The sequence below is a fragment of the Lupinus angustifolius genome, chromosome LG03, assembly GCF_001865875.1.
Source record: "Lupinus angustifolius cultivar Tanjil chromosome LG03, LupAngTanjil_v1.0, whole genome shotgun sequence".
Lineage (NCBI taxonomy): Eukaryota > Viridiplantae > Streptophyta > Magnoliopsida > Fabales > Fabaceae > Lupinus > Lupinus angustifolius.
Window position 1 is genome coordinate 2,845,067 of NC_032011.1, and position 21,663 is coordinate 2,866,729.

The 21,663-nt window shown below is 32.3% G+C and overlaps 4 protein-coding genes across 7 annotated transcripts; all 4 read right to left on the minus strand.

The window, feature by feature from the left end:
- On the minus strand, positions 570–5,318 carry LOC109343079 (putative pentatricopeptide repeat-containing protein At1g12700, mitochondrial). Of its 3 annotated transcripts, none has more exons than XM_019581213.1 (5): positions 2,509–5,318; positions 2,042–2,187; positions 1,859–1,960; positions 1,267–1,318; positions 570–828 (listed from the first exon to the last, which is right to left on the minus strand). In XM_019581213.1, the coding sequence occupies exon 1, from the start codon at positions 4,807–4,809 to the stop codon at positions 2,842–2,844; it is 1,968 nt and encodes a 655-aa protein (XP_019436758.1). In that variant the 5' UTR covers positions 4,810–5,318; the 3' UTR covers positions 570–828; positions 1,267–1,318; positions 1,859–1,960; positions 2,042–2,187; positions 2,509–2,841. The 3 variants fall into 3 exon arrangements, with proteins under 3 accessions (XP_019436758.1, XP_019436757.1, XP_019436759.1); XM_019581212.1 differs by having other exon boundaries at positions 1,267–1,488; XM_019581214.1 differs by lacking the exons at positions 1,859–1,960; positions 2,042–2,187 and having other exon boundaries at positions 1,267–1,488.
- On the minus strand, positions 6,667–9,902 carry LOC109343081 (N-alpha-acetyltransferase 40). Its single transcript, XM_019581215.1, has 8 exons — positions 9,785–9,902; positions 9,602–9,704; positions 8,992–9,071; positions 8,417–8,746; positions 8,222–8,298; positions 7,495–7,537; positions 7,352–7,420; positions 6,667–7,104 (listed from the first exon to the last, which is right to left on the minus strand). Exons 1-8 carry the CDS (start codon positions 9,854–9,856, stop codon positions 7,093–7,095), a joined length of 786 nt encoding a protein of 261 aa, XP_019436760.1. The 5' UTR covers positions 9,857–9,902; the 3' UTR covers positions 6,667–7,092.
- LOC109343082 (protein BASIC PENTACYSTEINE2-like) lies at positions 12,032–13,737 on the minus strand. Of its 2 annotated transcripts, none has more exons than XM_019581216.1 (2): positions 13,635–13,737; positions 12,032–13,236 (listed from the first exon to the last, which is right to left on the minus strand). In XM_019581216.1, the coding sequence occupies exon 2, from the start codon at positions 13,141–13,143 to the stop codon at positions 12,298–12,300; it is 846 nt and encodes a 281-aa protein (XP_019436761.1). In that variant the 5' UTR covers positions 13,144–13,236; positions 13,635–13,737; the 3' UTR covers positions 12,032–12,297. The 2 variants fall into 2 exon arrangements, with proteins under 2 accessions (XP_019436761.1, XP_019436763.1); XM_019581218.1 differs by lacking the exon at positions 13,635–13,737 and adding an exon at positions 13,428–13,449.
- LOC109342261 (protein SHOOT GRAVITROPISM 5-like) lies at positions 14,798–17,663 on the minus strand. Its single transcript, XM_019580281.1, has 3 exons — positions 17,549–17,663; positions 16,933–17,332; positions 14,798–15,539 (listed from the first exon to the last, which is right to left on the minus strand). The coding sequence occupies exons 1-3, from the start codon at positions 17,661–17,663 to the stop codon at positions 14,798–14,800; spliced, it is 1,257 nt and encodes a 418-aa protein (XP_019435826.1).

Here is a 21,663-nt window from a genome sequence, read left to right on the forward strand (position 1 = left end):
AATTTCTAAACTAGGAAAAAAAATTGATGCAAGATTGTTCTTTTATGAACTTATATGGTTGATCTATTCGGCATGATTTAAATATATATTAAACTATTCATTTTTGTTAATTAATTTTTCCTTTATTATATCCCCTTTTATTGTTAGTAGCACATTTCTATCTTCAAGATTAATGACATAAAATTGTAAATGGTATTTTTTAAATTCAAGGAAATAACCAATTTTAACTACCTGCATTGGTCTGTGTAATATAGTTAAAAGTGAGTAGAGCAGATACATAATAAACTCATTTAAACTAAAACAATATATCACTTCAGTGGCTTTATTCCCTCATAAATTAACATATCGCTCAAATAGAGAAATTAAAGGACTAAAATTTGTTGATGAGAGAAAAAAGAAGAGAGAAGATAAACAATTAAAAGGAAGGAGAAAAATGGTCTTTATTGCTTCAAACCTCAAACTGACATGCATACTAAATTACAAAGAGAAAGTTAGCATAGAAAGTACAACACAATCTTAAAAGTGTGCAACTACAATCCCTGTCTCTTTTTTTGTTGGTATTATTAAGGGTATCCTCACCCTATGGTAAAAAACTAATCCCTTTCAGGATGCATGATTGTCTCTTCCTACAAGTGTCGCCCGTAGGAATCGAACTTTTGACTACAATCCCTATCTACTAGATCTCAATATTGAATGAGGTCTTGCAATTGTTGAAGAAAATATGTAAGAATAAAACCATGCTTTGTGGAAGCTCCATATTCCAACTGCTTCAAACATATTTACACGCTTGTCTGTGACTGCTTTAGCCACATCACTCACACCTAATTTCTGGATGAAAGGATAAAACAAACAAATATATAAACAAAGTAAATAGAGGAGAGACACACAGAGAGAGAACCAAAGTAAATATAGGATTGAGTGAAAGAAGTTGGATAAGTGATGACATACATGTCATAAGTTTTAAGATAAATAATACAACACAGAAAATAATGAGATTCCAGGTTTCAGGGAGTAATTAAAAATAATAATTTTGATGTCATGATAATGTGAGAGTTTTAAACAGCCACTGAATATGCACTGCCACACCTCATTGAAAATATTTGTATCTCACAAAACCACAACTATCTCAAAAGTTCACATACATATGATTGGCTGAGGTTGTAAAAAACTTCACAATACATCAAAGTTAAACTCTTTAGTCTTTGGAATTTTCTTCAAGAATCATGATAGTGAGTCTGAGTAATGAAAGGATAAAGAGTAGAATACCTCTACTTTTTTATGTTGAAGCACAAGTAAGTGTTCATGGCACAATTAGAACCTGCATGAATGGAAGGGCATTCACCATGTATATAGTGTAATTAGAACATGACCAAGTAAAACATGAATCAAGTGTAGCAATGGTGAATAGAATAGAAAAAAGGAAACAAAAGAGAACAGTGCCGATGGTTTCAAATAACACATTATTTCTTGAGATTACCTGCATGACTCCTGCAACCAATACAGACATGTAAACAAATGAAATATTTTTTATGAGCAAATATTTTTTTTTTATATTTAAGGGAAGGGGAGAGAGTGCACTTCCAAGAGTTTTAATTTTGTAGGTTAGTCAACTGAGTTGACATAAACACAAAAATGAATCATCAAAATGAAGCTAAGATCATGTACAGATTTTCCTCCTAAATTTTGTGCAAACGGATGAGGAAAAAATATCTTACTCAACTAGCTTTGAAAGTAGTCTCAACGGGAGAGTAACTTTAGCTAGAAGCAACAAGTAATCCCAACAGGAACATGAATATTATATTCTTATATATTGACATATTGAGAGTTATTAACATTTCTTCCACACCAAAACACTTACCATTTCTGTCAAAATGGCGAAAGGAGAGGTAAGATGTCAGATGGATCTGCTCAGCATATGCTGCTTTGATGTTCTTTGAACAGCTTTTTTCTTGGTGAGTACCTGCAAAAAGAATCCTAGTTTTTTCAAATACCTTACAAAACATGAAATGGGCTGAAGCTGAATTGACAGACTTTTACTAACCTCACCGTGTTTCAGCATCTTCCGACAAGGGTGTTGTGTCTGTAACTGGACCACTGGAGACTCTTGGAGTCCATAGCCAGTGAGCAGTGAAGAGCAGAATCCACCAGGGATATATCAACAGGATATCCCTGAGTTTCACCTATTTCCTAGTAGTAAGTAGAGCAAAAAGAGAATGGTGAACAATAGCAGTGTGTAATAAAAAATGTCAATTTCTACTTGGTTTGTTGCCTTATTAGTTATTAAGCAGATTACTTAATCATGCCCATATGTCAGATTGAAGAAACACTAACACATTGGTATATCAGTTAAAATAAGGTTATTAAACATGTGACTATATCAAAATTTCATTAATAGCCAGACCATTGCAGTTCAGTTTATCTAACTTGAAAAAAAGGAATATCTGCTAAACTTTCAAAAAGATCAACATTAATAAAAGTGCAATTGAAATCGAAACAAAAGTAACTAACCTAGTTATGTCATCTTACAAGACCTTCTCCAGTGACCAATCCATGATGACATTTCTTTGCATATTACTCTTCTGTTTTTAAGAATAGAAATAATAATTGTCTAGAAAAGTACAACATTTGAAGAGGTCATTGTTTTCCACCTTTTAAAACAAGGTCATTGCTTCATCAAAGAATCTCTCTTCACAAAGTCCATTGGTCATAAGTGGTATACATTTGGACATCTGGACAATGTCCTCTAGTCAAGAGTGCTCAGAAAATCCCGTGCAAATAGTTAGTGTTCAAACTTCACACAAACCATCAGTAAGTAAAGTCCGTACATCAAAGAAATTCTTGTCAACCATGTGCAGAAATAAGGCATTTACTGCCAAGATGCTGGCTTTTGCCAAGTGCATCTAGAAAAATACCATAAGTGGTAATATCAGGGTTTAAACCATTGTTGTGCATCATATTAACAAGTTGCTCTGCATACGAGATTCTCCCAGATTTGCACAAGCCATCAACAAGAACAATGCAAGTTACAATATCAGGAACCAAATCATTAAGATGCATTTCTTTGAAGAGATTTATGGCTTCATCTATCCTGTCACTCTTGCAACATCCAACAATCAAGATGGTATAACTGTGAACATCAGGTGCCACACCCCTTTCAATCATTTGGTTAAATAATTGAATAGCCTGGTCAACATGTTGGCTTTTGCATAAAGCATCTAATAAGATACTGTAAGTGATTTCGTCAGGGGGTGGACCATTATCATGCATCTCATTAAGAATCTTCCATGCATTTGAGATTCTCCCAGATTTACACAAGCCATCAATAAGAGAAGTGTAAGTTACAGTATGAGGAACCAAATTCATTACATGCATTTCTTTCAAGAGATTCATGGCCTGGCCTATTCTTTGATCCTTGCAACACCCATTAATCAATATGCTATAACTCCAAAAATCAGGTGTCAAGCCCCTTTCAAGCATTTGGTTAAATAATGCAATTGCCTGGTCAAGATTTTGGCTTTTGCATAAAGCATCTAACAAGATACTATAAGTGATAACATCAGGGGTCAAACCACTATCAAGCATTGTTTTAACGAGTTTCCGAGCATATGAAACTTTCCCAGATTTGCAAAAGCAATCGATTAGAGAATTGTAAGTCACAAGATTTGGAACCAAATTCTTGTGACACATTTCATCAAACAGATTCATGACATCTTCTAACATTTCAAGTTTGCAATATGCATTAATCAAGACGTTGTAAGTCCAAACATCAGGTGCAAAACCGCAATGCACAACTGTATCAAATAATTTCCTTGCCTCATCTACTTTATTATTTAAACAATATCCAGCCATCAAAGCAGTGTAAGTGACAATGCTAGGTTCATGACCACTTCCAATCATTTTATCATGCACATCTAATGCTTCTTTGAGCATTCTTTTTTTGCATAATGCATCAATTAATATAGTGAAGATATAAACATTTGGGCGGATGTCTTTATGTACCATTTGATCTAGCAATTGAATTGCTTCTTTCAGCTGACCCGCAACACAAAACCCACGAATTAGAGATTGGTAAGTGAAAACAGTAGGAGAAACCCCCTTAGCAATCATTTCAGAGTACAAATCATGTGCCTCATTTATAAGTTCATATTTGCATAAACTGTCAATAATCGTACTATACATCACTACATTAAGCTTCACAACTCGTCCCTCTATCCTTCGCATCACCTGAATAGCAGCACCTGTTTGCCCTGCTGCACACAGTCCATTAATTAAGGTCCCATAAGTAACTTCATTAAACCGAAATCCTTTCGTAACTAGTTCATCATGAAAGCCTAAAGCTTTAACAACCTCACCACTAACACACAACCCTTTGATAAGTGTATTCAAAGCTACGATATCCAGTCCATAACCCGACTTGAGAATCCTACCGAATACAGAGAATGCAAAACCCACCCTACCCAAAAGGCAGTAGCAGTTGATCAAGATAGTAAGGGTATAAACACAAGGGGTGATTCCCTTTAACTCCATCCTAGTAGAAAGTGAAATAGCAGTGGGGTACCGCTTCATCTTCACGAATGCACCTAAAACCTTATTAAATTCAATTACAGACGGAAGCGGGCGCATGTGGAGCATGTACTCGAATGAGGCTAAAGCAGTATCATGTTCAACATTACAAAACGAACGAACTTTTGTACCCTTACGCATCGGTAAATAATGAAGAAATGTAGATGCAGTCAGGGTAATGAAGCTACAAAAGTTGGGGATGCCATACCTTGTGGTTATGCTTCTACCAGGACACAACACCTTCATGTTTAATCTTTGTACTTCAGTTCCAAATTTTTAGTTTTGTTAATTTATTTCTATCTGCAAGGAAAGAAACTTTTGGGTCAAATTGACCAACCAATATCAAAAAAAGTATAACATATCTGATAGGACTTTTATCAAACACGTAGTGTGCAAATGGTAATACAGTATCTCTGCTGGTCCAAATGAGAAAATATCTTTGTCCCTTAAATAGTTTTCCAAGCTTGACTGGTATTAGTTGAAATCCAACAAATGGCAGAGTGGGTTGTGGGATAATCCGGCGGCTTAGCTGAGCTGGTTTTATTGGGAAAGACCAAATGGCATGGTGGTTCGTGGTGGTGGCAGAGACCAGTGACGGTTGCGGTGTGGTTCTGGGTAGTGCGCTGTTGGGCTCTGTGGTGTCGCCAAGTGGTTGAGGTGGAGGCTTGACGGTGGTGCAGGTTGCCGTTGGAAATGGGTTCAGTTTGGGTTTTAGAAACAGAGTTGCTGTCTGTTTCAATCTTAGGCTTTTTATTTTGTCTCAAGATTCTCAACCCTTATCCCAATTTATACTGCAGTTTAAAATCCATGCATCACAACATGCTTCTCTTGGTCAATTTCATTAGTACTCTAAACTAATGTTTTAAAAGATATCATTCATTATTAATTTGTATTATTTATATTTTTATTTGAAAGTCGATAGTAATTAATATATGAATAATGAATGATTTACAGTGTATACATATTAAATCTTTTATACTATCTATTCTATACTAATAATAATATATAATTAAAGTATAATAGTAATAATAAATTAATAATCTATAGTTTTATTTCTATCCAATATATAAAGGGATTTTTCCTCTATTTTGTTGTTTGTAATTCTGTACCGCTATAATTTTCAAATCTTTCAACTTTAGCCCAATAATCTCTTGTATTTATTTATATGAATTGACATGTTTCTAATAATTTACATTTTACATTTTTCAATTTATTTGTTACTATATCTCTAAAATTGAATTTATGATTATCATTCATATTAAATTTATATTTATACTTTTAAAAAAAATATTTTTATTTATAAAAAAGAGTTAACGAGATTGTAGCTTTTAGATCTACTGAATTACATTAATTACACCACAATGGAATATATACTAACAATTACAAATTAATTGTAAATAACTTAATATATAAATAATTATTAGAGATGATTAAATAAATAATTATAAAATTGTAAATACTTTTATTAAATTCCAATATTTATTGAATTACAAAAATTAATAATCAAATTACTACTATTTACTTATTTACCTACATATCTAATTACTTCAATTAATAAAAAGTAGTAAATAAATAAATAGTATATGTCTTTTTTAATCATTGAATTAATTTCAGAGCTAATTTTACTGAATAAAGTCTAATTCAATAAGCTCCGTCCGTACACAATTATAAGCTTCTACATTCATGTAATCTACACAATTTTACGCAGCAACTACAATTTGCAGGTTGTGAATTTATCACACTTAGCATGACTTCATTCATAGGTAATCATAAACTATAAGTTGAACCAGGTTTAGATTTTTTTGTACTATCAAGATATACCTTCACCCTCACATACCGCAATATTTACTAAACCTCTTTATGCTCAATATTTTTCTTAACTAAACTCTTACATGACCAAATAATGGATTTGATTAGGTAGCATTTTTTTCAAATTATTTTCAAAACAAGGACATTTGACAGGCTTGTATATCAACAAAAATGTAGAAACTATAGTACCATCAAGACTTGAATTTCTATATCTCAGTGTCTGATGTGACAATTACGTATCACTGTAAATATAAATGTGAGGTATCAAAGCATATTAGCACAAGTATGAAAATGTCTGACACAGTTGGGCTCCTAGATCATAAACATATTCAAATAAAATGCACACAATCATGAGCACCATCTGGCTTTCACTACCAGTATAGTTCGTGTTGGCATAAGCACTCTCTTGGACTTAATTCACTAACTAAATGTGGGATGTTAGAAACACTTCTTCAAAGGTTCTCACCCGGTGGGATCTAGTGAGAGTAAATTGACACAGTCTTACCCTTTAAGTAAAGAAACTGTTTTTAGGATTTAAACTCATGACTTCCGGATCATAAAGCAAGTAGCATTATGTCGAGGCTCATCCTCTGCAAAAGGAGAAGAAAGAAGCAAAAAAAATAAATGGTAAATGTACGAAAAACAAGCTAGGCTACTCCAACTCATGAATGAGCAGCATATAAAAATGGAGACCAATAAGTTGAGCAATCTTTCTCCAATTCATTCACTATCCTGCAAACAAAAAAGAGGCTACATGAGCGGGAATGATTAATTTCAGATATGGTGGGAAATTTCTTTAAGCTAAAATTTCAGTTTAGATTATGTTTAGAGCAATTGAAAGATCATTCTTTAGACAAATGGAGAACAAGTGTCAAATTATATTTCTTTTACAAGCTGCTAACAAGGGAAGGTGTTTTATGAAGTTCAGTGGCAGTATTTCAGAGAATCAAACTGATGGTGCTATGAGTTTGTGCTTTACCTCCAAAATAGTTTTAGCTTCATCATTAAATGTTTTACAGAGAATTTCATAACTCTTCTCAATCCCCATCTGCAGATAAGAACAACAAAATAAATAATAGCAGATTTTTTCTCCATGATAACAGGAAAAAAAAACAAATATACCATTGGATTGACTTTTGAAGGTGACGTAGATGATATGGTATATCTGCAACACATGGTTCCATATTCAACAAAACAAAAACAAACTTAGAACGGAGGGAAAAGTACTGTAAAAGCAAAATGTAGAAAGAAATGGTTAGATGTCATCTAAGTTGAAAACTGGGATAAAACCAAATAATGTTATCCACAACAAAATTTAGGAAAGTAGAAAATAGTACACAGAACATTGTGCATATTTTATATTTAATCACCATGGACAACACTAAGAGCATTATCCCTAAACTAAAAATTAGAACCACACACGCAATTGACTTGTCAAGGATCTGCGTATACGAACAAACATACCCTTATATAGCAGACTCTACTTCTCATAGAACATAGTTATAAGCGAATTTGTGCAGTACATGTAATTAATAGCCCACTCTCTCATGGAACATATATAAGGCTTTCAGCTCACTTTTTTCAATACATGTTCATGCATTGCCACTTACACCTATTGTAATATGATTTGTTTCACAACATTCTAGTTCTCTCCAAACTTGCTGCAGCATAATGCCACTATTCAAGAAGAATTGGAAATAGGATTATTAAGGTCATCTTTTCCCTCATGAATGACCGCTTAAAAGTACACATAAAATTGTTTTTCCTCCCATCCATTCTTATCAAACTTGACATATGTCTTTGGAAAGGAAAATAATACAATGATGGCACACATCAGTGAAAATGTTACCTCAGCTTACTAATATAAAAGTTCATAGCTAATAAGTTTGCTTTTTGAACGGTTAGCACAACAGCACCCATGGAGTTCTACAAGAGATAGTAAAACAGAAAAAGTAGATCAGAGAGTGTATTCAATGACTACTTAGTATGCACATAGGTCTCATAAGCTTGTTAATAAAAATGAGAGCTTTAAAAAATTCAGCACCTTTCGGCCAATAAGCTCAATTAGTTGCATTAGAAACTTCCCTAGTCCTTTCCCTTGGACACAAGGCTCGAGCTGCAATTCATACACATAAAGCACTGGTATGTCTTCTTCCAAAACAAAGCGGTACTGTACAAATCCAACCAAAGGGCCACTATCTTCTACACAAATAGTTGAAGCCTCGTTTGCAGTCAACATCGTTGCTGTCTCATTAGCATTTAAATTGGCAATCTCATGCACAAATATATAATGTGCTTCTGGATCAACCATTTCTCGGCGCTTCACCTTTTCTTCAACCGGCCACTCAGATCCATAGGGTCCTTCCATGTTTAGCTGCAATTTTGGGATAGACAAGTAAATCATTTTCACTTTCCCCTCTCTAGTTTCAATGGATATGCTAACAAACAAAAGGGAGAAAATGACAATTTTCGTACTTATTATAGTACAAACAAAAGGAATAACGTTTCCCTCTTTTTCAAAGCATAAGCCATGTGCATTTTATAGAACAGAACAAAAAAAACACCACGAACAAAAGGGAATATAATTCTTCAGTAGGCTAATTCTAGTGTTCTTTCTACCTTAAGAAGACTCTGAATATAGTTCTTAACAGGAGAGAAAAGTTCATTGCCACGACCTGACTTCAAACACACAGAGAGACCTAAAAAATCACATTAAAATAAGCACTTAGAAGAAGCAACCAAAAAAATCCAAACACAATCATAAATGTTGCTAGCATTCCTACATTGCCATGTTGAGAAATATACATAGAATGAAAGTCCACAGCACATCATTGTTAACGCGGTCAGATTAGTTAGAAGATTGTTATGTTAGTTAACAAAATCACTTTTGTCAAATCATATTTATTCTTTTGTTATAACTAAGAGTATCCTCTCATTTTATGGTTAAGTAACCAACGGTATCCTCTCATCTTATGGTTAAGTAACCAATTTTTTCGACGTGTGTGACTGTCCTCCTAACAAGTATTGTTCCCGGTAATCGAACCAACCCTTGACCTTTTTGGTCTACTTGAGATCAGTGAGGCCTTACACTACTAGACCAACACATTCGTTGCATCAATTTGCTCTCAACTAAATTCATAACTAACAGCTGAGAATGAAACTAACCTAGCCGAATATTTTAACTAAACTAACTAAATCTAACTGCACTTAAGAACTTCAAAACGGTTACCGTTTCGATGGAAATGATGAAAGGCGTGGAAAGAAGCGAGTTGGTCATTTTCGGCACATGCTGTTTTGATCAGTTTTTCAATGGCTTTCTTCTTCGCGAGTACCTGTGAAAAATGGAAATCACGATCGTTTTCGTTGAAATTCAAAATGAATCGAAGATGAAACGACGGGGTTTTGAACTCACCTCGCTGCGTTTCAGCTTCTTCTCTTTGTTGGTATTGGTTGAACGGCGTCGTTGGAGGGTCTTGGAATCCATAGCTGATGAGTGAAGAGTGAAGGGTATTTGAATTCCTGTTTGAGTGAATAGGCACTAAGCACTTTCATGCTTTTAAAATTTTTTATGTATCAATTTTATTCTTAAAAACTTCAAAAATGAACATGGGTCAAAATGGTTGGGGTTAGGTCCAAAAAATAGTTAACGTAAATGTAAAAATTATTATTTTGATTTTTCTAGATGATTTTGAATTCTCCAACTTTTGATAAACAAATAGTAGAGGTAAAAAAAATTATGGCCCAAAATGGGTACGGATTCTTTTTTAGATGAATACTATATTCTATATATTTTTTAAAATTATATGGTACATAATTAAATGTATTATATTAGTTAGGATGAAAAGAGCCTATCTTAATGTAATTTTTTTATATGGTCAATCAATTCTTAGTATTACTTGTATTAAGAATCGATAAAGAATTAATTATCTCACTTATTTCTCTTACTCTTTTCATGTCATGTAACAATAGAACCTTTTGGTAGTTGAAGATTTTATCGATTGTAGTCAAGTTAAATAAGTAGTATCAGAACTCATGGTTCAATTGGAACATGATAAACTTAAGGAGAGGTAAGTAAACATATGATACTTACGCTTCACGAAACAATTGTTGAATTTATTTCAGTGTTGAGTCTTATAATGGATAGAGTGAAAAAATTTATAATTAAAAATATTTTTACCTTAATATTTTGGTCTAAGACTAATATCTCACTTTTATCTTTTCACTCTTCTCATATCTCGTAATAATAGTAGTTGAAGGTTTCTAATTGTCGAACAAATTTTTATCAGTTCTACTTTACCCATTTGTGATTTTGCATTGAAGTGAACCAAAATATTTTTTTTCTGTGATCAGATTTCTAGAGGGTTGTTTGAAAACATCAGTGTCCGTGAGGATCCGTTGATATTATGCCTATATGAAATGCCATTTGGTTAGAATATTTGGAAATAAAAATGCCTAGGGGTTATTTTATTGTTTTTATTTCTAGATATGGAAAAATGCATAATTCTTAATATACTTTTCTTGGCAATATATTGCATGAAAGGAAGGAGTATTAGACAACGTGGTCCAAAGAGTACGTGAAATGAGAAGAGAGAAACATAAATGTTAAATCTTGTTATTTCACATTTTCTTTCCCCTAGGAGAAAATGTAGGAGAAAATGTCAAGGTTTAGTGTAAACTTTTAATTTTAAGTATAGACAGTGCTATCAATAATGTTAGAACTTATGAGGGAAATTGAGAACATGAGAGTCATCTCACAATTGTATTTTATATCTCCAAAACATTCTATTCTCTTAATTGTCTTCCAATAATCAACTCGCAATAAAAAATCCTTAGGTTTTGTTTGAGAGTTGGATTTTGGAAGGAAAGAAAGGAAAAAAAAAAAAAGCTTGGGAGTCATCTCACAAGTATATTTCATGGCTCTCATGCCTTCCCTTCACTTTCCCTCCAAAATCCAACTCCCAAACTAATCCTTAGAATTAACACACAAACCAGGGTTCAGTTTTCATTTCATAGGAAACAAACTTTGGTACATGCCTTCAAATGTGGAAGGGATTTAGCCAAAGATGTTCAAGTAAGAATGCTTGGAAACAGAGTACTCTTTTTCATTTCCAGAATGAAAGCACTAAAAGCTCTTTTTCCATTCTGGTTAAAAACACTAGAAGGATGTGTGGAACCAGAGTACTCTTGTTCATTTCCGGAATGAAAGTACTAAAATCTAGCATTTCCTTCTTAAACAAGATCAATGTTCTAAATTGAGGTCCACAACTGCAATTGCGGCATCAATATTGTGGATTTTGCAGTCTCTACAAACGCATCGCGATTGCAATTACAGCTGCATGTTCTGCAATTGTCTACAACAGTGGGTTTGCTCTCATTGTGGAACCATTACTGCAAAGGAATCATCTAGAAACCCATTGCAATTTAACAGTGTGCAGTACTTTCCAGTCCAGTTTTTACAGGTCATGAACAGTAGGCATAAAACTAAAAAAATTGAGATTTATACCAGAGACCGGAGTATACTGCTCCACAATTGAGCTCACATATTCCAACAAAAAAGAGAAAAAAAACAACTTAACTCGCATGTTTAGGTGGAGATAATTCATCCCAATAAGGTAAAAAATAGAACATTCAATCACAAGATTTATGGGCAGATAAAATTTACTACAAAATATTAATAAAACAAGATCTCATATGATTGTCCACTATCAGGACCAAATGATTGAATTCCGATGTACTAAATCCAAAGAAGTTAACAGAACTGCATAGAAAGAGTCAGAAGAGAAAAGGAAAAAGGAAACGTCACATGACACCGAAAATTATTGTCCTACAAACCAACTAAGAAGCCTCTGCCTTAGGCCAAATACACATATATACATGACAAACAGGCTGAACGGCATAAGAGGCGAGTTGTACCATAAAGTAAATCTACCTGATAGTGACAAACTTATTGGTGCCATGTTTTGCCCAATAAGTCCTCAAATCAATTGGATTAGAAAAGTTATAACCCTCCGCTGCAAGCTTCTCTAGAACTTTCTTAAATGCTCCTATACTCATTTTTCTACCAGCAATTCTAGCTCCACGTCGCTTGGTACTCATAGGCAAAGGATACATTGACATGCCTGTTGTGCAACATGCAGACTGCCACCCACCAGAGCCCCATCTATAACATTGTTGAGGTGTCCCAGTGCATGAACAAACGGGAATTGGGATACTGGAAATATCCATATCGATCCCGTTTATTACAATTTCAACAGATTTCTTCGGAACCCTTGCCCGTTGAACTGAAGGAGCACGTTCATCCTTAGGCACACGAGGCCCCCTCTTGGGCTTCTTTGCCTTGGGAGATTTGGGAACCTTGCTCTGCCTTTTCTTACCAGTGCCGCTCACCTTCTCAACAACAGGCTCTTCTTCAATAGCTCTTTCTTCCTTCTGATCCTTCGGTGGTTGAATCATCTGCATATGATGTGCTGAAGATGTCTCTGGAATACCACCATAAGTCAGGTTGGTCGGTATCATATTCATATACTTCTCTCTCTGACTACTAATCCAAACATCCCTCATGTAATCCATCGGGTATGCAGCATGGGGCATCCCAATATCCCTATGGTGAAATCCACCATGATTACCGGATAAAACCGCAGCATTGCGCGTTCCAAGCATAGGTTTCTCTGGCATTGATGACATTAGCTGGAGTCCCAAATGGCTCTTAAACGATGTGGCAGGTTCGTAGTAACCCCAATTACGTATGTTAAGACCATTATCCCCATCCATCACAACAGCAAATGATGAACAAGTTGCAGTACACTAATGCACTAGTACACTTTGTTAATTATCCTCACAAATTATCCAAGCCATTGCATTCTCCTAACAAGGCAACACAATTGAAAACACAATAAATTTACATATGAAAATAGAAATAAAACACAATAGAATACAATTTGGTTACCAAAACAACCAACCATTTATTTCAGCTCAAATACAGTCAAATCTTAAAAAGGACTTAACAGGATAAATTACACAAAACCCAGTAAATGTATACATGCAAAACCTCAAACCCCAAAGATTTCAGCTTCTGGGTGTTGATCTAAGATACATTTGCTACGAAAAAATAGCAAAAAAATCAAATCTTTGAGCAAAAAACGTATCAAAGAAATCTAAGATCAAAATGAAGAAAAATTGATTTGGGTATGTACCCAATTCAAAATTTGAAGAAAGGAAAAGAGGGCCATTGAATGTTTGAGCAAAAGAAGAGAGTGCAGTACCTGTTAGGGTTCTAGGCGTCTAAGAATGGAAAGTGAAGAGAGCAATGGAACAAAAATGTTTGCACGCCATCTTAAAATCTAATTAAATAAATGCATTTATGAGTTTCCTAATATTGTGATATTACTAAATAATATTTTATATGGTTTAGGTATGTTTAAATTTTGAATGGTGAGGCCCCATTCCGCTACTGCTCTAGTGCTCTACAGTTTAAACTTTCCCATAACTTTAGAATGAAAAAAAAAATGTATCAACTTCTCGAGTTTTAGGCACTATTATTACTAGTGTGTACAAGTATTTTGTGTTTGCCGATGAATATTATGTGATATTACACATTTAATTTTTATATATTATATTTTTGTGTGTGTTTATACTAATGTTTAATTTAAGGTCAGATATGTGGTTAATTAATGTATTAGTGGTAGTTGCTTATGATTATATAGTTTTTTTGTAAAAATAAAATAATGTTAAGGCAATATAGGAAATGAAAATTATTCAAGTTTTGGCTTTATATATAGTATAAATATAAATATTTCAATATTTATATTTAATTATTATATGTCAATTAATTATAGATGATTTATGATTGTATAAAAAATTTACACATATATGAATATCAATATTTTGTTAACATGGCACGTGCTTCAAGTATGACCCAGACATAGCCTATAGTAATAAGGTTAAGGAGTTCATTTTTAAAGAAAATTTATTAAATATTTTTATTTTTCTATGTTTTATTCTTTGAATATGTTTATTTTTATAAATAGTTTTAAAACATTTTATAGTTTTCTTTTAACTTCATTTCATAAACATAATAATAGTGATGCAAGATGATTAAAATTTTAGGGTGATAATGATATTAGATTCTGTAAGTAATACATATAACTAGTCGAGTTTAGATCTGTATTTATGATCTCTTAGGTAATTGAGTTAGAAGATTTTGAAACTTACTATTAAATCAATCTGATAATAAGATATTCATGATCATAGGTATCCCAACCCCAAATATATATATATACGCTCAATATTATTACCGTTAATTAAGTGATGTAATATTATATTAATTAAATAATTGTTGATAAATAAATTTTTCATTAAACATTTGGTCCAACATTTGCTTCTATGCAATAGGGACACCATCAATGGCTAAGTGAACTTCCTCACCCTATATGGCTGTGCCCAGCACCTTGAAACTTTGCTTGCAAGCATGGCAAGTGATTTGAAGCATGGTGGAGTTTATCTGCTTCATTGAATGTTCTTTCAAAGCATAGGCTTTCTCAACTTCCACTTCTGCTTGTTGTCTAATCCTCTTAGCACTTGTGAACTCTTGTTCTGCAACTTCTATCTGCTTCTTTGCTTGCTTCCTTGCTTCCTCAGCATAAACTTTCTCAGCCATTGCTACCCTCAACAAAGCCATGCCTTCTTTCTCATTAATAATGTTGTTGTTCCTATTTGGTTGGTCATTTTTCTCATTGTTATGAGATGAACCAATTGATAGCTGCAACCGTGTAGACTGCTTTTGATGATGATCTTCTTTCTTATTAGGTGTTAGTGATGCAGCCACAACAACAATGGTATAAGTGTTTGATGTGTTTGTGTTTGTGTTGGTGGAGAGTTGAAGATCCAAGTTGGGGTAGAGTTTATTGTTTTTCCTGGATAATGATGTTTCAGTATTGGTGGCAATAGTGGAAGAAGTAGGGTTCATATTGAAGAATGAGGGATCTGTTGTTGGTTTTGGCAAATTAGGGCATGTTCTGAAATTGGTTTCATTTGATGGGCTAGGGCTTGAAGCTGTTCTAGACAAACACATAGGTTGTTGTTGGTGTAGTTGTAATTGTTGATGATGAGGTTCTGTCCTTAGCATACCCATGTTACAAGCTTCTTGGTGTTCAATAAAGCTCTCCACCCTACACATGGAAGATGAGAAATTAAGAAAGATCCTTGATCATTACTTCCTTAGAATTAACAATGTTGAAATTTGAAGCATTCAAAAGGGTGCATTATCCTTGCATGTGGCATGGCATAGAGTTAGAATTTAGATAGGGGAGACAAAGACAAAGTGGTTATAAAAGGTGTCTTAAAAAGTATCCAATGGTTTTCTAAATGGTGGGAGAGAAGAGAGGTTCCAATTTCCACTAAAATAATTTATTAAAATGAAAAAAAGAAGTCAAGAATTTATGTCATCATTATGAGATATATATTATTTAGTGCTCCTTGAAGAAACACGATGTCAATGGAAGTAATCATCACTCAAACACAGTATCACACAAAAGAGAAGGTTTTGGAGGGAAATTTTTATAGTGTATTTTGTCTTTTTATTTATTATTTTAGTTTACCTTTTTAAAATATTAGGTTGATACTGTAACAGTTTGTAAATGGTGGGTTTCTTTCATGGTTTTTTTATTCTTTTATACAAAACTTGCTTTTGTAATAGAGCAAAATGATAAAATAAAAATTGAAAATTGTATAATAGAAAAAATAATAATAATTTTGTTAAAATTAAAAAGCCATTGACTTAGTTTGTGCAAAACAATATATGACAACACTTATAAAAGAGCAGAGTAAATACAAATAAGCCTTTTATATCAAATCTTGATCATGTAAAAAAAATGAAATCATTTCACTCACACATGGTTTTGGTAAATTTAAAGAAAAAGTAAATTGTTTGTATGACAAACACTTTTTATATCAAATCTTGATCCAATGTAAAAAAATGAAATCATTTCTCTCACACATGGTTTTGGTTAATTTAAAGAAAAGGTAAATTGTTTGTATGACAAACACTTTTTTGTAAATTAAAATAAAACAAAAAAATCATTAAAGACATAAACGATTTAGAGGAAAAAATTGGAGCTGAAATATTTCTTTTAAAAATATAAAAAGAACAACAAGGTAACTCATACATTAATTACATAATCAAGGTCTGTAAAAATATTGAAAAATCTGGAAATAAATTATCTCCCTTTGGTTTTCCTCCCCATTTTGTACTTTATATCCCATTCGAGAAATATTTTTTGACTAAAACAAAAGAGCTAGGAGGTTTTGATCAATTGATATAAATCATAGGCTATTAAAATAGAATAAACAAAAAATTGTAGCACATGAAATAGAGTGAAAATTTATGAAAACCCCATCATCATTCATCAAGCAACCCAAATTTTCATACAAATCTATCTCAAATTTCAGATATTTATTATCAAAGTTCCCAACTTATGTTAGACTATTTTGTGAATGGAGAACTTTAGTAACAAAAATGTTGATATATAATAACTCTATGATATGAGAGATGAAAAAACAAACCTTGAGAAGACACGACCACAGTCACAAGAATGTCCTCTAGTGCCACAAGTTTTAAGATGAGCTTTGTAATCAGATTGCACTGCATAGCCTTTAGTGCATCTCTCACAAACCCATTGCTTATGATTACTATGTTTCCTTCTAAAATGTTTCTTTATCCCAACAAGATCTCCAAGTGCATGACATGGATCATGGTGCAAGCAACTAGATTCAGGACACACAAACACTCTCTTTTTCACCATTGATGTCTCTCTCTTCAATAGCTTCCATGGCACCTTGTGTCTCCTCCTATGCATCTGAAGGTTTTGGTCCCTTTGGAATCCTTTGTTGCAGATCTCACACACATAACTATCTGATTCTAATAAGGATTTTGGTGAAAGTGACACCACTTCTGCATCTGGATCTGTATGTGCACCAAAAATATCATTACCCATATATCAAAATAGTATATGTATCATTTAATATTTGAATTAAATAAACTATATATTATATAGACATCATTATATTCAAAAACTTGGAATACCCTTTGTAATGGTACCCCCTTCTTACTTTGATGATAAAAATAATAATTGGATACGTCTTCATACAAGTTTTTTTCTTAATTATAATTGTTCATCACCTGGTGTTCCTGTTGGTCTTCTCTTCCTTTTATTGATGGAGGTGCCATTCTCAAGGCATGAGAAAGAAGGATCAGAAATGGGAAGTGATAAGGTAGATAAGTTATTGGCAAACATGGTAGTAGTCTATAGAAAGTGTTAATGTATATCTTGTATGATAATTGATAATAACCTAAGAAGTGAAGGAACAAGTCTATGTTTCTATCTTTGTGATGGAATCTAAGCAAAAGAAAGAGATTATTGAGATGAAGAGAAAGCGAGAAGATTATGATATAGGTAGAAGGTAAGGGCCTAGGACAAAGAGAAGAGAAGAAGAAAAATATAAAAGCTGTTTTTATTTCTTTTGGTTTTTCTACTCAGCTTTCCTTTAACCTGCTTTTAAACTTTCAGCTTTTTTTTTCAGCAGCTTTTTTTCTCTCTATGGGCTCCTTCTCTTGCTTCCAACCGTAATCTTCAGCAATAGTTGTCTGTAATAGCCCTTCCAGCAATCCTTAATAAACATTCAAAAAGAAAGACATAGAGAGTGAGACCGAATCACAAAGCTAGAAAACTCAGTCATAATTTCATCACACAGTAACTTTTCTCTGCATGCATCAAAATAAAGGCCAAGCTCCTTAATACTCACGTAAGCTTTCTATTTTTTGTAAGACTCTTCTTATCTTTCCAACATTACACTTAAAAAGAATTTTGGGTGAAATTTTTTAATCATATAAATCAAACTTTGACAATTATTGAATATAGTGTTGTTTTAAATTGTGGTAACAAAACAATACATCAAAATGAAATTAAAGACAAAAAAAACATATATGCCTAAATTAACCCCTTTTAAAATTTATAGATCATCAAAGTGATTTTTTTCTATTAATAAAGCTTTTCTAACATACAGAAATGAAATTCTTTACATTATACTAAAAACAATTAAGTCATATATTCTTTACATGCTTGTTAGCTTAACAAATTGAGTAATAATTATTAAGTATTAATTATTAAATTAGTAATAATAGAATAAAAATAAGAGCTTAATATTGTAATCAGTGTAGGAGAAAGTATGTGGATTCGGAATCGTGAACACTTGGGAAGATGATTACAAAGTACATACTCTTATGTAAGTTGCATGTGTTTGAGAATATTAAATGCATCATCCTCCCATTCATTATAAAATTCAATGAATAGTTAATTTAACAAGTGTGAGTTGAATAATACTAACACCAACTTTATCAGCTTTATATTCTTAATCATCATTGCATGCACATCATGAACAAGGTCAGGAGACATGTGTTAACATTCTTAAATAGTTTTCAGTTATGATAGTTAGGACTAGTTTTACTTTAATGCTAGCTTGAGTTTCAAGCAACTATCAATTTTCCTTTGTATAAATTCTTTGCAATTTATCTTTATGCATAATTCAATTCCAATAATGAAAGTTCAATATTTTCTTCTATTTTTGCTCTTTCAATTTCCTTCTTTTCTTTCTTACATGGTTACTAAGAAACTAATAAGATGATCCGGTCTTTCATACTTGAGTAGTATGATAGGATGCTTTTAAAGGTATGGATCATTTGAGAAACTATGGGTCTCACTAAAAGAAATTTGACCTTTAGTAATGTTTAAAAGATGTTGGTAAACAATACATAATCATACTATAATACAAAAACATATAAAGTTTTTATATATGAAGTTTTATCTTATCAGTAGAGGTTTAGTGATGGTAATTGGAAGAAATTTGAGTAGAAGACTTCAACATATACTTTCGAATTTATTCATCACTATAGCTGTTATTTATGAATCATTTTTTCTCTTATACACATTTTTAATGTATTAGTATAAGTTTTAGTGATGGTATTCAAGTTGGTTGAATGGGTGAAAGACTCAAACTTATACCCATAGTCCTAAACCTGTGGATTGTTGCATCACAACATTTTATGACTCATTGTAGCAAATTTAATTCACTACTTATTTCAAAACAATGGATCAAATCATAATCTAAATATAATATGAAAAATATATATGAACTCATAAACTATATTTAAAACTTACAAAGTTTTATGATCAAATAAATACATGGTTAAATATATTCACCTAAAAGTAATATATATAACTACGTATAGTATGCACATAAAAATCTTACAATCCTACAAAATTACATAAATTGGACCATGTCAATTTAAATAGATACCAACTATCTTTAGAAAGAAAAATCAAAATGGTTCATGGTCAAGTTTGTTGCAACGAGAACAAATTAGTTATCAAATCTCCACTTCCAAGAAATAAAAAGGACATGAATGAATAAAATAATCCACCAAAAAACTTTAGTAATAAAAGTTATTATATCATATTCTTTATCTTTATCTGTATCTGAATCTGAATTTGGATACCCCAAATTAAAGAGAGATGAGTACTACAAGAATCTTGAATTTATTCGGACCAAAAATGAACTTAATACTTAATATATCACTATTTTCATACTTCATTTACAAGATACTCTAAATAAGTTTCATATAAAGCAAAAGTTAGCTATCTTAAAAGCTTCTCAAGAACATAAAAGCTTAGTTAATTTATCATGCTGACCAGCCTTAGGAGTACATGAAATAATTGTAGCTATATTAAAGATAGGCATTAGTTTATGGACGAAACTTAATTAATTAACATAAATGACCCACCAAACTTGTTTTGTTTTTTAGATTAATTATATATTCATGCCTATAGTCTTTCGTTGAAAAATGAAGAGTCCTTTAATTATTGATATTTAGGAAAGAAGAAAACAAAAGTGGATTGTATCAACAAGACAATAAATTGATCACGGAGAGTAATTTATTGTTTTCCTGTGACCATTAGTTTATCAGGCTGGGCAGCATTATACTATATGAAATATATTACAATGTATTAGAACAACATTGATTAATTTATGGGGAAAAACTTAATCAACAATGAAATATATACCCAAAAAAACAATCAAATGACCCACCTAGCTTATTTTGTCTTCTTTTTCCTTCTAGCGCAAATAATTCCATATGAGACAATTTTATTCGAGTTAGAAATCTATATTATAGTGAGACGACTTCTTTAGGAGAAGGTATTCCATACTCATGATTCAAACGTTATGAAGGGGAATAAAAATGTGCCATTTCAACTTACCCGATCTAGTTTAAGGTTTTTTCATACTACTAGCTATATTTCATCACCTATGAATAATGAACTAATGCATTTCGGGGTTCGTAGTTGTCACTTCTAAAAAGTGTCATACGCAGGAATATAATTATTATTTTTTTGTCATTCTGAGGATATAGTGGGGCATCCCCAAGATTACTAAAAGATTAATTATTCGATTCTTGGGAGCGACATTTATTAGGAGATGCAGCCACAAGCCTTGAAAATGATTAGTTTCTTACCTAAAAGGTGAGGGGATACCTTGATAATACAAAAAAAAAAACTAAATAAATAATGATATTAAAATGTTTTGAACTTTTTCAAATCCAAAACCCATCAGTTATTATTTATTAATAAACATATAGTGATAAATATATTAAAACACTTTGTGATTACGATGTGGTTATGGAAAATTTTAAAACCACCATATTGCACCAGCAATGTAATTGTGAAATGCAATTTAAAAACTGTAATTTATTATTCTATGAAGACATATTTAGTTTGCCAAACAATTCGTAACCATTTTGTCTTTTTTGTATGACACACGGTTGTCAAATTCGGTTTGTGCAGATCATTCCAAATTTCAAACTGGTAAATCGGCGAATTGGTCTTAATATATGTATGGTACAATATTTATATCCGTCATATAATTATGTCAGTCAAAATTGGTAACAAATGGTTATATTGACTGGTTTTTTCAATTAAATCTTACCGGTTATACCAACTGATTTCATTTAAAATTATTTTTTAATAAAAATAATTTATTTTTACTAAAATGTTGGCATGGAGGATCAAACGCATAACTACTATATTTTTTATACATATAAAACATGGTCTACTATATACTTTTTAACAAGTGGTATAAATAAAAATAGTTATTATGTTTTTTATTGTTTTTTCAACATTAATATTAGTATATCTAACTTCACCGGTACGCGATTTAAATAGTGAACCACCGACTGAATCATCA

What these genes read in the sequence shown, in the direction of transcription:
- LOC109343079 (XM_019581214.1), bottom strand. Translation starts at nt 4,809, where the DNA reads ATGAAGGTGTTGTGTCCTGGTAGAAGCATAACCACAAGGTATGGCATC.
- LOC109342261 (XM_019580281.1), bottom strand. Translation starts at nt 17,663, where the DNA reads ATGTTTGCCAATAACTTATCTACCTTATCACTTCCCATTTCTGATCCT. An exon ending in AAGACCAACAGGAACACCAG is followed by an intron (nt 17,333 to 17,548) that starts GTGATGAACAAT and finishes GTGCACATACAG; the next exon opens with ATCCAGATGCAGAAGTGGTG. An exon ending in TGTGGTCGTGTCTTCTCAAG is followed by an intron (nt 15,540 to 16,932) that starts GTTTGTTTTTTC and finishes TTCCATGTGTAG; the next exon opens with GGTGGAGAGCTTTATTGAAC.
- LOC109343081 (XM_019581215.1), bottom strand. Translation starts at nt 9,856, where the DNA reads ATGGATTCCAAGACCCTCCAACGACGCCGTTCAACCAATACCAACAAA. An exon ending in AGAAGCTGAAACGCAGCGAG is followed by an intron (nt 9,705 to 9,784) that starts GTGAGTTCAAAA and finishes CATTTTTCACAG; the next exon opens with GTACTCGCGAAGAAGAAAGC. An exon ending in TTGAGCTTATTGGCCGAAAG is followed by an intron (nt 8,299 to 8,416) that starts GTGCTGAATTTT and finishes TATCTCTTGTAG; the next exon opens with AACTCCATGGGTGCTGTTGT.
- LOC109343082 (XM_019581216.1), bottom strand. Translation starts at nt 13,143, where the DNA reads ATGGATGGGGATAATGGTCTTAACATACGTAATTGGGGTTACTACGAA.